Source organism: Rhinolophus ferrumequinum, chromosome 12 (assembly GCF_004115265.2).
Source record: "Rhinolophus ferrumequinum isolate MPI-CBG mRhiFer1 chromosome 12, mRhiFer1_v1.p, whole genome shotgun sequence".
Lineage (NCBI taxonomy): Eukaryota > Metazoa > Chordata > Mammalia > Chiroptera > Rhinolophidae > Rhinolophus > Rhinolophus ferrumequinum.
Window position 1 is genome coordinate 32,362,673 of NC_046295.1, and position 13,227 is coordinate 32,375,899.

A 13,227-nucleotide genomic window follows, 5' to 3' on the forward strand; every position below is an offset into this window, starting at 1 on the left:
TGTTATCACTACAAGTTCTGATAAGATACAGAGCAAATAAAAGGAAATTTAATAGAAGTTGGGTTCTCAGAAGTCGAAATATCAAGGACTAAAGTCAAATCCACTTCTAGCCACAGTTTTCCCGAAACACCTGCCAGGTGTTAATTCGGATTGACTCTGTTAATCCCAGTGTTTCTAACCTATAGTTGTTGCTTGGTAAATATTTGTGGATTGAATTGCATTAAACCTTAGGGCATGATGCCTTTCCAGGAAAGTATTCCAAGGAACAGCTTTCTGTTTCCATCTGTCTTCTGTTTTCTCCTCTTAGTTGCGGTCCAGTGCAGAACTGCACCCTGACCTGCTCACGGATTGCCTCACCGTGCAACCCCTGCAGCCGGCCACTTCCCCACGAGACGCTGCTGCAGATGGGGCCGTGGGATGCTCCCCTGGGCCTGGGCCTGACCTCTATCCAGGTAATGACAGCAAAGGCAGAGCCAACCACATCAACTAATCTTCTCTAGGCCCTTCACTCTAGTTAAAGGGAACGCTTACATGAGAAAAATTATCCCAAGATCACCTTTATTTCGCTTTATCAATGGACTGCACATTGTTACCCTCCCCCCTCCCCATCTGAATTCTGAGTTGGGTTTGGGAGCAGACTGGTTTATTTTTTTCTCATAAAGAAACAAAGTAAAATAATGCATTAGCTGTTTTTTGTTCTGGATTTCTGCCAAAAGTTTAGTGCACCCAACCCTCCTAGGTATCTTAAATTTATTAACTTGATTTAGACTCAAAGGAAATGCTTCCTTTTAAGCAGGTAACAGGCTGCATGTGGATTTCTTAATGGAACAGTCATTGTCTTCTTTGCATTTTAAAAGGAAGCCCCAGGTTTCTAAGAAAAATGTCATACCAGTAAACTAACTTGTAAGAATGTTCATTGTTGTTTGTTAACAATAATTGAGGGAGGCAGGATGGAATGGCACAGGTAGTCCTGCTTCCTGGCTTTGAATAATAGATGACTCTGTATTTGGAAATTTTCACGTGTGTAGTGAATAATAAGAAAGGATTAATATGCAATAAGGAAGTTTGGGGTTTTTTTCGTTTACTTTCTTAGCTTGGATTTTTGTGCATTTTCCACTCATAATGGTGATGTACTTGTGCAAATATAATTAGTTACCATCCTCACATTTGGAAAGCTCTTAGTGTCATGCTATAAATATGAAAGCAAAAGTCCCATTAGCTCCACATTCCAGACAATGGGAATTTTCTATTTTCTGTGGATTGCAAATCCCATTCCCACTGCCATCTGATTCCAGAGCCAGGTTTTGGCAGCAGGCTGGTTTGTGTTTTTTTTCCCCTTTAAAAAGTACTAATAAACCATAAAGAATTAAGAATTCACTGATGCATAACAGTGGAATAGGGAAAGACATGCTTGTATAACTTTTTAAACTTAGCAATTCTCAGTTGATCCAAATGCAGGAGAAAGGGCATTAAGCAAATACGGTATTTCAGGAAAGGTCAGTCATCAAAACTTCCTTCACGTTGTCCCGGTGTCCCTGACCCTTTATCAGTTGCTCTGGCTGCTTACTCTTGGAGATAACAAAGCCCCTCTGCTGTTTTAGACCCTAGGAGATGAGATTAAAACTTATTTGAATGGCTGACCAAATCTTACAGAGGTTCCAGATACAGGTCCATATATACACATGCAATACGCCAAGTACACTGTTATCAGCACACGTAAATATTTTGTATTAGATATATACGTGAAAAAGCGTAATTAGCTTTTGTTTGTATATATGCCTGTTTGATTTGCCAAATGTTTGATATGTGAACATTTATTTTAGCACATTAAATTAACAATCAGTTTAAAAGTGCCTGAATAACTTCTTCAATTCATAAATCCCTGATTTCTTCAGTTCATAAATCCCTGATTTTACCAAAGACCTGGTACACAACAATTAAGAGTCAAAACTAACCAGAATCAGTTGAAAAATGACCCAACAGCCAATGTATTTTCTGGTGATGATCTAGTCTTGTTCATTTACATCTCTTGGAAATGGATTTGGGAAGCCATGATATCTCTGTCTATCGAAACGTTAGTTCCTTTGCTGTATGTAGTGTACATATGTCACACTACTTAGGAGTCACATTCGTCTCGGTGTGTGCTTTTTGTTTGTTTGATACTATTTTTAGTTTTTAAAAAGTTTAATTTGAAATGGCTTTGTTATCCCAAACAATTCCTATTTTTATTCCTGATACTTTTCTACATTTGATCTTCAAAAAGATTTCGATCTCTTAGCTTTGAGCCTCCAGCTAATGCAGGTGAGCTGCCATAGTGGGCAAGAGGCCTGAGTTGCCAAAGTATCAGCAGAGCATCTTTAAATTGGTTTGAATTTCCTGAGACTATCGGAACCTTTCAAACAGGCAAGTGGCCATCTTCCTTAACTTTGTTCCTGGAATTTTACTTCTTGAGTTAGCTTGTAACTATGAAGGTTTATCTTCCCTACTTCTTTCTTTATTCCTGCTTCCTTCAGGTTCTATTTTCTTTTCTTTGTTGTTGCTTTTTTTTTTTTAATTGATCATGCCTTCTGTTTTGCTGAGTAAGCAACAAACCCAAAACTGAATAAGGCAGGAAGAAAAACTGAAAAACAAAAACTGTAAGCCTTCCTTCTAAAGTTCTAAAAGCGCACTTGCCAGGAGTACATGTTCACCTCAGTTTCAAACCTATGCTAAAAGACCGTGGAAAGAAGCCAAACAGTGAAAAATGCCAAAGGAAAAGGAAACTTTATCAATTAGTTAAATGTAAAATCTTAAGTGTTAAGGCAATTTGACAATGATTAAGACTTGGCTAAATGGCAAAAGTACTTGGAGTCATTCCCTTTACATTCTGTTATACACAATTGAGAAAATATTTGTTTAATGATTGTCAAGCACTTAGACTTTTAGGTGTTAGTAAATTGATTTATCATAAAAAATACTTTGATGGAGACCTGTTCGGTATATGTGGGCATAGGATCAGAACTACTTTAGCATGAGCTCCATGATTTTCTTAGAAGCCACCAGGATTGAGGGCTTCCTGGTTTGAAGACGCCATGGTTTTGAAATGGAAATTTTTAGCGGGCAGTAGACAATGATTTGTAAGATTACAAGAGGGGGATAGTTTGGAGAACATTAAGATGAACAGGGAAGATGGCAGTTCTGACACATAAAATTCTTGCAAATCTCCTATGTGTTGGCTTCCTTTATTGAAATAAACTTTTCAGTTGAGGTGATGGAGTTTGATTGTAAAGGATTATCCAAAAAGACTTATCTTAGGGGAAGAAAATAATGCCCCATGTTAAAGCAGCCAAATGTTACTTGAGGCCATGCTGACGATTTTGAAAGTGAGGTGTTTACTAATCCACTATTTGGAAATCCCGGGGCTCCCCAGGTCTGCTCCTCAGCTGACCTGAAAGCAGTTTTGTTATCTAACGGGAAGGCGGGACGCTGATGAGCCATTCTCAACAACGGCTCACTTACATTTTCTGCCCTTTTGTGCAGAAGTTCTGTACTCCAGAGAGAGAATGCCACAGGCCAACCTGCACATGTAGGTGATTTCTCTGATAATCAGAGGGAGAAGTATTTCATAGCCAGTTGATCAGGTGTGAACGCCACTTTCGAGGTTTAGTACCTGTGTCTATTGTCTCGTCAGCTCCCTTGATGAACTAAAGAAGCCAATAAACCTATAGTTAGTGAGTCTGCAATATCACGGACAGCCTGGACCAGTGTCTGGTCTTAACAGAGTCCATTCACCCACAAAGAATGCTCTATGGAAGATCTGTGCCCCGAGAGAGCACCAAAATTACGGTTCCCTCCAAACTGAAACTGTACTACAGATTCAATTAAACCTTCTTGCCAATGGTGTTAGCCATGAAGACATCACAGAGGCCAGTTTGGCTGAGATGTTGAGTCCCACAGAAACCACCCACCCAGTGAAGAGCTAATGCAGTTAGAACAAGGAAATCTGCAAGAATGAGGGAATTTTATTGATACTGCTTCTATTGGGTTATAAAGTAATTATGTTTTGGAGCTGGTGACTTATCCCAATTTTGAATGTAACCTCAGATTTTTCAGGAAAAAGAAGAAGTGTTATGTTCAGATGTTCAAGGGAATTGTAGATGGAAAATCCTTTTTTTTAGAGCAGGAATTTTTGAAGTCATATGTTGTCATTCCCTTTCCTTCACCCTCATTACTGGGAAGTGAGGCCTTCTCTCTTACGATAGTATCACTTTTTGTAATAAATAGCACCGTATTAAATTCATACAGGGTTTAACATTCTTTGTGAAGTAGTTAATGTTTCATTTTAATGTAATTTTATGGTATATGTTTTAATACATTTTCTACATTCTTGAGTATATTTGCTATCTTGGGACAGCTTGCAGAGTTGTAAGGGTTAGAAATAATTTTTATTTGAAAGTGCCTCATATAGTCTACTCTCAAAACGTCATTGTGAATTTAGGGACTTTATTAGAAGGTTCTAAATTGGCACACAAATTTCCCAATAGGTTAAACTTTATAGGAAAATGGTGAAGATCAAATAACATGATCTATGTAAATGTCCTTAAAAAGGCATAGAACATTATAAAAAATGCAATAGTTGTTACTTGCACTTACCTTCAAAACCTCGGCTTTGCTTGGATTTCACCAGAGGTGAAAAAGGGACAGAACAACTTGAAATTGGTGGTGGACAGAAGGAAGTAGAGACTGGGGTTAGGGAAGCCATTTAAAGGGAAACATTAGGCAACAATATCTTTGAACATTGGGCAACAATATCTTTGGCATGTCTCTTCTGATGTTTCTTTGAAACACTGTAAAACTCTTGTATTGTTCTTGCATTGCATCTGTACCTCATCCACCAAGTTGGACTGGAGGGAGAATCAATGAGACTAGGAGCAAGCCGTATTCTACTCCGTTGTAGAAACTGACCGTTTAACCTACAGATTTAGCCCTCCCTGGCCCTGAGCCAATCCTTTAGTGGGCATTACATCACTTGGAAGACCTGTGAAAATACAGATTGCTGGTGCCCACCCCCAGATTTTCTGATTCAGTCGGTCTGAGTGAGTCCCCAAACTTTGAATTTCTACCAGGTGTTTCTAACAAGTTCTCAGGTGTCACTAGGAGCTGCTGTTCAAGGGACCACACTTGAAAAGCTACCACTAGGGTCATAAAATGTGGGAATGTGACTTCTACCAAAATGTGATCTGTATTTTGACTGGTGGGAGTTACGGTAAGAATTGCCCCTAATTAGCTAGTGGTAGGAATCCTTCCACAATGTATATGTACATGAAATCACCACAGTGTATGCTTTAAATATCTTACAATTGTTTATGTCAATTACACCTCACAGAAGGTGGAATTTTAAGAAAAAGAATTTAAGAATTGGAGCAAAATTTTTATGTGAAAACATTGTGATAGAAGTCTATCCACGAGACGATTTAATGATGTGGCTGATATGCTGTATATTTACAATGATAAATAGAGTAATTCTGCTCTGGTATTTACAATTAAATAATTAACAAAGGTAATAAAACTGAATCAAATAGTAAAGAAGGAAAGAAGATTTGCGCTGTAGTAAATATCATTTCTCACTGCAGAAAACCTATAGATAAATATTAAGAGTGTCTGCCCACCAGTTTTATAATGGCACTGCTCATATTTTGATTAAGAGTGAGATCTTACAACCACCCGACTGAAGAAAATTAAAATTCTGATTCCCAGCCAGCACAGGGCACATTTGTATGTATGCAGCCAATGTTAATGACTTTTTATGTTTGCAGGCTGCTTAATTTGGTGCTTCAATTTTCCATATCCACATATCCCCTTGTATTCATGTTAGTTTTCACGCAAGATTAAGCTGAATTATTCAGTTTTACAATATGTACAAGTTTTGCTGTAAAAATATTTTTGTGGGTGAGTGAAAACAATTCCACAACTCCCAAGGAGGAGAGGAAGGCAATGAAGCTGGGCGATTGTAGCTTTATTACCATTGGACAAAGTCTTGCTGTCTTCATACTATTATTTCTCCTCTTCCTCATCTTATGTTATTTTGCTGGCACTCACATGGGGGTGTGAGAAGGAAAGATTGGATCTACTTTGACGTGTACTCCAAACAGGTCTTAGGAAACATGGTGGCAACAGAGAATTCAGGATAGAATTTCTAGAATGAGGAGCTAATCATATTTTTTGTGATTAGGAAGTTATGGGCCAAAGTTCTGATTTTCTGCTTCAACTGAGTTACCTTCCAAGGGAAGAGAGAAATAAGTAGTTGTGTCTCTTTCATGTGAAGAATAAAGGAAAAAAGAAAGTGGGCATTTTCAGGGTGTTTGTAGTCCTGGGGAAAGTTCATTTTTTATGCTTGTATGAGCACTGAAAATACATGTTAAGGATAGGATAAAACTCTAACGTGAAGGACATTACTGAATTAGCTTGGATATTACTTGTTATGTTTTACTATTAACTGTAATGAGAGAGTACGTTGCAGGCATTGAATAAAGAGGGCATTTGGAATCGGCTTATTCTAGGAGACGAATAGCACACTTCTCCGAGCACCGGCTTTTAGAGTGTCTTCCTCAATATTGTCAAAGAATGACCTGCTCCGTCAGCTGCCCTGGCCATGACCCTGGCCATGTGTGGCCCTGTTAACACTGCTTTGACAGCAGCCATTGATTCATCAGAAGTTACAGCTGCCTGCTTGGTGTCTTAGTTTTCCTACCTGAATTTTGAGGCTGCTTTCGCCTCACTTTCATGGCACCCTTTGTACTTGCTACCTGGGCTTTTGCTTCTGGACTCCAGTCATGTTCTCTCAGTGAATTGAGCTGTTCAAGTCTGGCTTCTGCTCTAGCTACAAGCTCTGATTTCAGAACTCTGTCTCACCCTAGAGGTCTGTTAACACCTAACTACACCGTGAGAAGTCACACATGTATCATCTTCATTGGAACCTTTCCCTGGGGATTTAGTAAAAGTCCTATTTCCACCTTCTAGGAGAGGTGGCAGAAAGTGCACTACTAGCTATTGAAAAGGGGATAAACTCTTGTCAGTATGCATAGAAGAATGCATAGGATGCGTATCGAGTTTTCTGAGAAATGGATGCGCTTCATGGAAAATGCAATGCAGCAACTTCCCCAGGAGCTTTTGTGATTGTAAAGGAATGATCTCGTGTCCATAGTTAGGAAGTGTACTAAGGCAGCTTGAGGTTATATCTATACAAAAGTAAGGATGGGCAATATTTTAGTGTCTCTGTTCTTAGGACATATTATTGGCCATGTTTTGTACAATCCCTCTTGACCATCTGCGTAGCCAACCTATGCTCAAAGGGAACATTTACAAATGGAAATGTTACTCCTTCCTCTAACTCACATTTATTCCCCACTTCCTGAGATCAATTGCTGTATGAAATGACACACAGACACAAAGTCCTTAGAACAATGCTTAGCACAAAGTAAATGTTCAGCCTCTATGAGCTATTATTGTTGTTGCTTTTATCCAAATACATGTTACAGTTCTTTAAAGCAGCTAGGGAACAGGTACCACAAATTATAGTCATTCCCCCTTAGCCACAGTTTTGATTTCTGCCATTTCAGTTACCTATGGTCAATGGCAGTCTGAAAATACTAAATGAAAAATTCCACAAATAAACAATTCATTAAGTTTGAAATTCTGCGCCATTCTCAGTAGTATGATGAAAATCGCACTGTCCCCCTCCATCCCACCCAGGATGTGAATCATCCCTTTTTCCAGTGTGTCCGTGCTTCAATTCTGGTTCTTTACTTACTAGATGTTTAGTTTGTAGCAATACTGACTCCCGAGGACTGTTGTAAGGATTAAGTGGCATCACATTGAAGAAGTCAGTACACTCGCCGCAGCTGGCAGATGCTCCATAGATGCTCCTTTCTTTTCTTCCCTCCCTCTTTGCTTAAAAGTTTAGAGAATCACTCATGAACCAAGTCCATGCCTGTGACAGGTTACTAGGACCTTTTTTCTCCAGTCCTTTTAGTCCAGGGTGCTACTCCATACTTGGAGTTCAGAAGGAGCTGTCCTGAGATACAGTGTTCCTTCCAAGAAGAATTCAGGTCAAGATGAGGACTCAGAACTCCCATATTCGAGACCTGTTTTCAGGTCTGAAAATTAAACCTTTTTCCATGGCCATGAAGAGTTGATGTATACTTAGGCTGGTCGTACAGATGGCCAGTGTGCCTGCTTGACAAATGAGCTTCATACCAGGGATGAGTCTGTGAGGGTGAGGTAGGTCGAGGAAAGAAGAAGGAGGATTAATGGCTTCGGCCAGCACAGCAGTACAGATATTGTCGTGGCCTTGCTGGGGCCTCGCTGTCCCTCCTGAGGTCATTCTGTAACTAGACTCTTCTAGGCCATGTCATTTATCTCAAAATATACTCCAAGGTGTCAGGAAAACTTGACTATTTGCTTACCTCAAATTTAGTTGCCATGTTTCAGAAACAGTCCCCTTTTCATGATCGTTCTTAATAGTTAACATGCAACAGATAATTTATTACACCTTGGGCCACCTCTGGCCCGCCTGCTTCCTGTTTTTGCATGGCCTGAGAGGATGGTTTTAAGATTTTTAAAGGTAAAACGTAAAAAAGACTATTAGGCTTTAGGTGAGAACTGTTTGCTCAAAGAATTGAGGACATTGCCTCTTGCCTGCAAAGCCTAAAATATTAATTATCTGGCCCTTTGCAGAGAAGGTTTCCTGACCACTGGGACATTTATCAGTGACTCAGTGAATTCTGGGACATTTATCAGTGACTCAGTGAAATCAAGGAAGCTTACGGCTTGCACGTATTTGATCAAATTTTGTTTTAAAAGTCTGTCAATACAGGTTGGTTGTTTTTGTTGTTGTTGTTGTTGTTGTTGTTGTTCCCCTCAATATTTTAGATTTAGTAAATACTTTAGTAACCTTCCAGCCCATTGGTTTTCAGAGACTTTTATATGAAGCCCACTATTGAAAACAGGTGAAGTTGAAACGATCTGTACCACGTGGACTCCAGATCATTGGCCAGCACTGCTAGTCCTCCCTGGGGCATTCTACGGAATCTCAAATGTAGTGGCTCTCAGATGGAATTATTACAGGTTAAAAGCATCACATTGCAAGCAGCCATCTGTAGAAACAGCCTGGGCCATGGTGGGAAGGGTATAAGCTCTGACCGATGTGGTTTCCCCTTAGGAAGAAGCTGCCAGAAGACAGACATGACTTGGTTCTAGTTAAGATGATCCCAGGGCTGGCAGAGAGGTCAGAGGGAGCAGACCCCATTTTATTCCCCCAGGTCTATTTTTCCTAAAAGGAGAGAGAATCTCAGACCCTTGAAAATGAAGGATTATGGTTTCTAAAATCCTGGCATCTTGTAGAGATAAAAATCAATGCCCAGGAGTAAAACAAAACGTTGAAACACCAAACTTTAGGAACCCATCTTGTCACATTCTAACAGGAAAGATGCTTAGTTCCTCAAAGTACACTTGCTGCCAGCAACAAGGATACTTGAAATTTATATAACTGAAGACTGAACCTTGTTCTAAGACAGAGAAAAGACTTCAAATAAAAATTCCTTGAGAAAGTTGTGTAGGGACATAAATTCATGATAACACATGAGTGACTTATCAGAGTTTATCTTGAGAATAAGCAACTACAGTGTTTAACTGAAAATAAGACCTAACCAGAAAATAGCCCTAGCATGATTTTTCAGTATGACATCCCCTGAACATAAGCCCTAACGTGTCTTTTGGAGCAAAACTTAACATAAGACCCGGTCTGATTTTTGGGGAAACACGGTAGGAGGTAACCCTGACCACCTGAAGGCAAAATGGAAAGAGCGTCTACTTTCTGGGCAAAGTGTGAAAACAGAGAGAGGGGATTCTCTTGAGTCACAACAAAACCAATTCCATCATCTGTGCAGTTTTGCCCAAGGCTCGCGATAATCGTAGACATTGGTTCCCTGTTCTAGCCAAGATCCCCAGAATGGCTGTTGCTGCTCATTTTACAGAGCCAGAAAGGAAGAGATTTCTTGAGCAGAGTTCAGAGTTGGTAGATCAGCCCTTGAGTTGTCTAGAAGAATATTGCATTGAAAATTGGATTGATTGTCTGTGCTAAAAATCTGTTCCCAAGAAGCGTTCACTGTGAAATGTTTTGAGAAGTCATCTGAAGTAGAATGGGTGGGGTTGCCTCCTTAGTGTCTGAAAAGGAGGAAACATTTTTTTCCGGTCAGTATGGAACAAGTAGGAGATAGCTAAGGGATGAATAATGAGTTCGAGAACTGAATATTTTTTACTAAAACTTTGGCTTTGTTACCAAGTCGGGACTTCATTTGTAAAGAAAGAGATGAGCAGCATTCCTGTGAAAGCTTTCAGGAATGGGTGGCCAGGCCTGCTCCCACTTTCTTCTTTCTTTATGCTCTCCTACGCTGCCCCAAATGCAAGATACCGTGACATACAGAGGCAATCCTGAATTTCTCATAAGGTAGTCTGAGTTGTTGGCTTGTTCAAATTATTTTACTGACATTGTGTGTTACTAACTCTTTGTGAGTGAGTAGATAGGTTGCGAGGCAAAGGGAAGAAAGATAAGGTGTGAGATTTGAGGTTAGGTTGTCATGCATTGTCTGGAAAGACGCAAGAGGGCTGCAGGAAATGTTGGTCCTGGAGAAGTTGAGAGAGCTGCCAGATGATGCCCTTCTAATTGTAACAAAATGTCTTTGTTCTGAAATGCAGATGTTTCAGGAGCTTTTCCTAACATGAAGTTAATCAGATCAGTTATCTCAGAATGTTTGATGGTAACCGTTGGCGTTTACGTGCATATCTGTAGCCATTACCGTCTAGTTCCATCAGTGTATTGCAGAAAGGCACATAAGCGTGTATCCCCCTTCAAACACCAATAACTTCTTCCCTGGCTATAAATCCAGCTGCATGATATGGAAATGTAATTGGGCAGCCTACATAGAAGTTTGGAGCTCTTATGGGAATATCTATTTGTAAGAGAACCTGAATATTCATGTAACTGTGCAGACATCAATAAATTCTCATTTTACCTTATTTATTTCTGTTCCCCAGTGAACAGCAGGGCTCTTAAGCTCAAAGTTAATAGGCATGTTCTTCAGAGATGTACCCTCTCTTACCTTAATAGAACATCTCCCTCACACATTTATTTATCAGTTGCTAGGTAGCTCACCCATCAGGTGACACGAGTATGTTTTCTTTGTCTTAGTGCAGTGGTGACAGTTACCATTGTTTGCCATCAATTAGCTTGGGGTAGCATGTCAGGGACGTACAGGTGGTGTCGTTTTAGTCTGACAGCCACCCAATCGGTTGAGGAGGGATTGTTTCATTATCCTCTTATCATGGCTGCTGGATAATGATACTCTACACTGCAAAGTAGGAGGGGAAAAAAGACAGGCAGAGAGAATAGATTTTTAGGGATTGGCAATATTAAAATTATTCATGCCTCAAGGAGAAGGGAAAGATTAGAGAAATGACTGTGCAAACCCTTAAGAAGCTACTTTTTCCTAATACAGGTGGAATGTGGAATGATGCCCTTCCTGCTGGAGAGAGCAGGGAAGGGGGGGAAATGGCCAGACATGAGGAGGAAAGAAAAAAGAAAACTAGCCCCTTTTTTTCATAGGCAACAAGGCAAGGGTTAGCTGAGACGTATCTCCCATTCTCCAATTAACCTCCGTATCAAATGCAGCCTTCCAAGTGATCCTGACAGGGGCTTGTCCTTGTTAGAAAACTCGCTCTGATTGGTTTGTGAATTTTGGTCCCATGAGAGCATTTTCCACTGAATGGAGAGTGCAATTAAATTGCTCCAGGGTGAAATACAAAGAACTGCAGAAGGTGTTGGGGCCTAAATTTTCACTCTTGGGGACCAAAACTCCAGTCACTCCAGCACTGGTCATTTTCTTTAGAATGACTGAAGGGTAATCGTTTTTGAATTCTGAAAATTAACCATGGCTGGATCTTCATGCTCTTGGAGCAACAAACAAAAAGAAGTGCTGAAAATGTAAAACTACTTCAAGATAAACTAAGCTTCAAGAGGGGCAATTGTGTTGACATTTTAGTAACAGCCCATTTTCACTCCTTAACGAAGTGCAGTCATGCATGAAAATGACATGTTATCTTTTAAATTGAAACGCATTATGGGTTGTAACTCAAAGGTGTGTATTACTCATACAAAATAAGTAGAACATTTTAACCCTATGAGGATTCTTTCTTAGGCCCTGCACACTTTATAGCAACTTGCATTAGAAAAATTGTACAAAAGTGCTTATTATTACTAGAGAGCATGATGTATATATACACTCTTGTGCATTTTAAAAGGACACTAGTCGTCCACAGTTTATATGCATCTTCAGGTAAGAGGCCATACGCTATTGGAGATAAACCATTTTGGAGCAACATATGCCGTCCTCTTCCCTATCTTATTAATAATAGTCATCATTATTATAAATGCAATCACATAAATAGCCAAACAATAACAACAGTGGTGTATTGAGTACTTAACCATGGTCCAGGCATTGTGCTAAGTGTTCTCTATATATTATATAATTGTCCTCATTATTCTTTGAGGTATCCTTATTTAAGATGAAGAAACTGAACTTTTGTTAAGCAACTTGCTCGAGACACATTGCTAGTAATTGGTAAATCTAAGATTCAAATCCAAGTCCATTTGACCACCAGTGAGTGTGCTTTGTTCTCTCAGTAACCACCCTGACACTATCTCCAGTGCCCAATTTCTGGTGAGGCCAAAGGAACCAAAATTTCCATTGTGGTTCAACTGTTTCCAGAATCCTTTCCAGCTACAAATTTCTCCTGGGGGGATGGGAGGGAAAAGACAGAAAGGCAAGGTTAAGCTCACCTTTTGAATGGGGCCTCTGATTCTTTGAGATGACTGGTAAACTCATACCTCCTCCCTCACATGTACCAGCCACCAAGCATTAAATGTCGTTTCTCAAGGTCCCAACATTAGAGCAACACCATGGCTTTTAAGTAATTATAAGTGACTCCAAATGCATATTTACTAACAGCTCAGTGGCAACAGATCTGCACAGCAAATCTCTTCTTCATGCATTATTGACAGAGGTGGCAGCCTTTGAGCCAGCAACATCATGTTCACTTGTGGTAACAGGTGCACATAGCTGATTGCTCATGAATTACCTACCCCTCCCTGCCGTCCTTCTTTCCCACCAGTAGATCGATATGCCTCTGACA

General features: G+C 39.9%; 1 protein-coding gene across 5 annotated transcripts in view; it reads left to right on the forward strand.

Moving 5' to 3' along the window:
• GLIS3 (GLIS family zinc finger 3) overlaps positions 1-13,227 on the forward strand; it is a 425,390-nt gene that overhangs the window by 355,080 nt on the left and 57,083 nt on the right. For all 5 annotated transcript variants that reach the window (XM_033123979.1, XM_033123982.1, XM_033123984.1 and 2 more), the window contains one exon: positions 308-452. In XM_033123979.1, the coding sequence (XP_032979870.1) occupies positions 308-452 (145 nt within the window). The remainder of the gene's footprint in view (positions 1-307; positions 453-13,227) is intronic.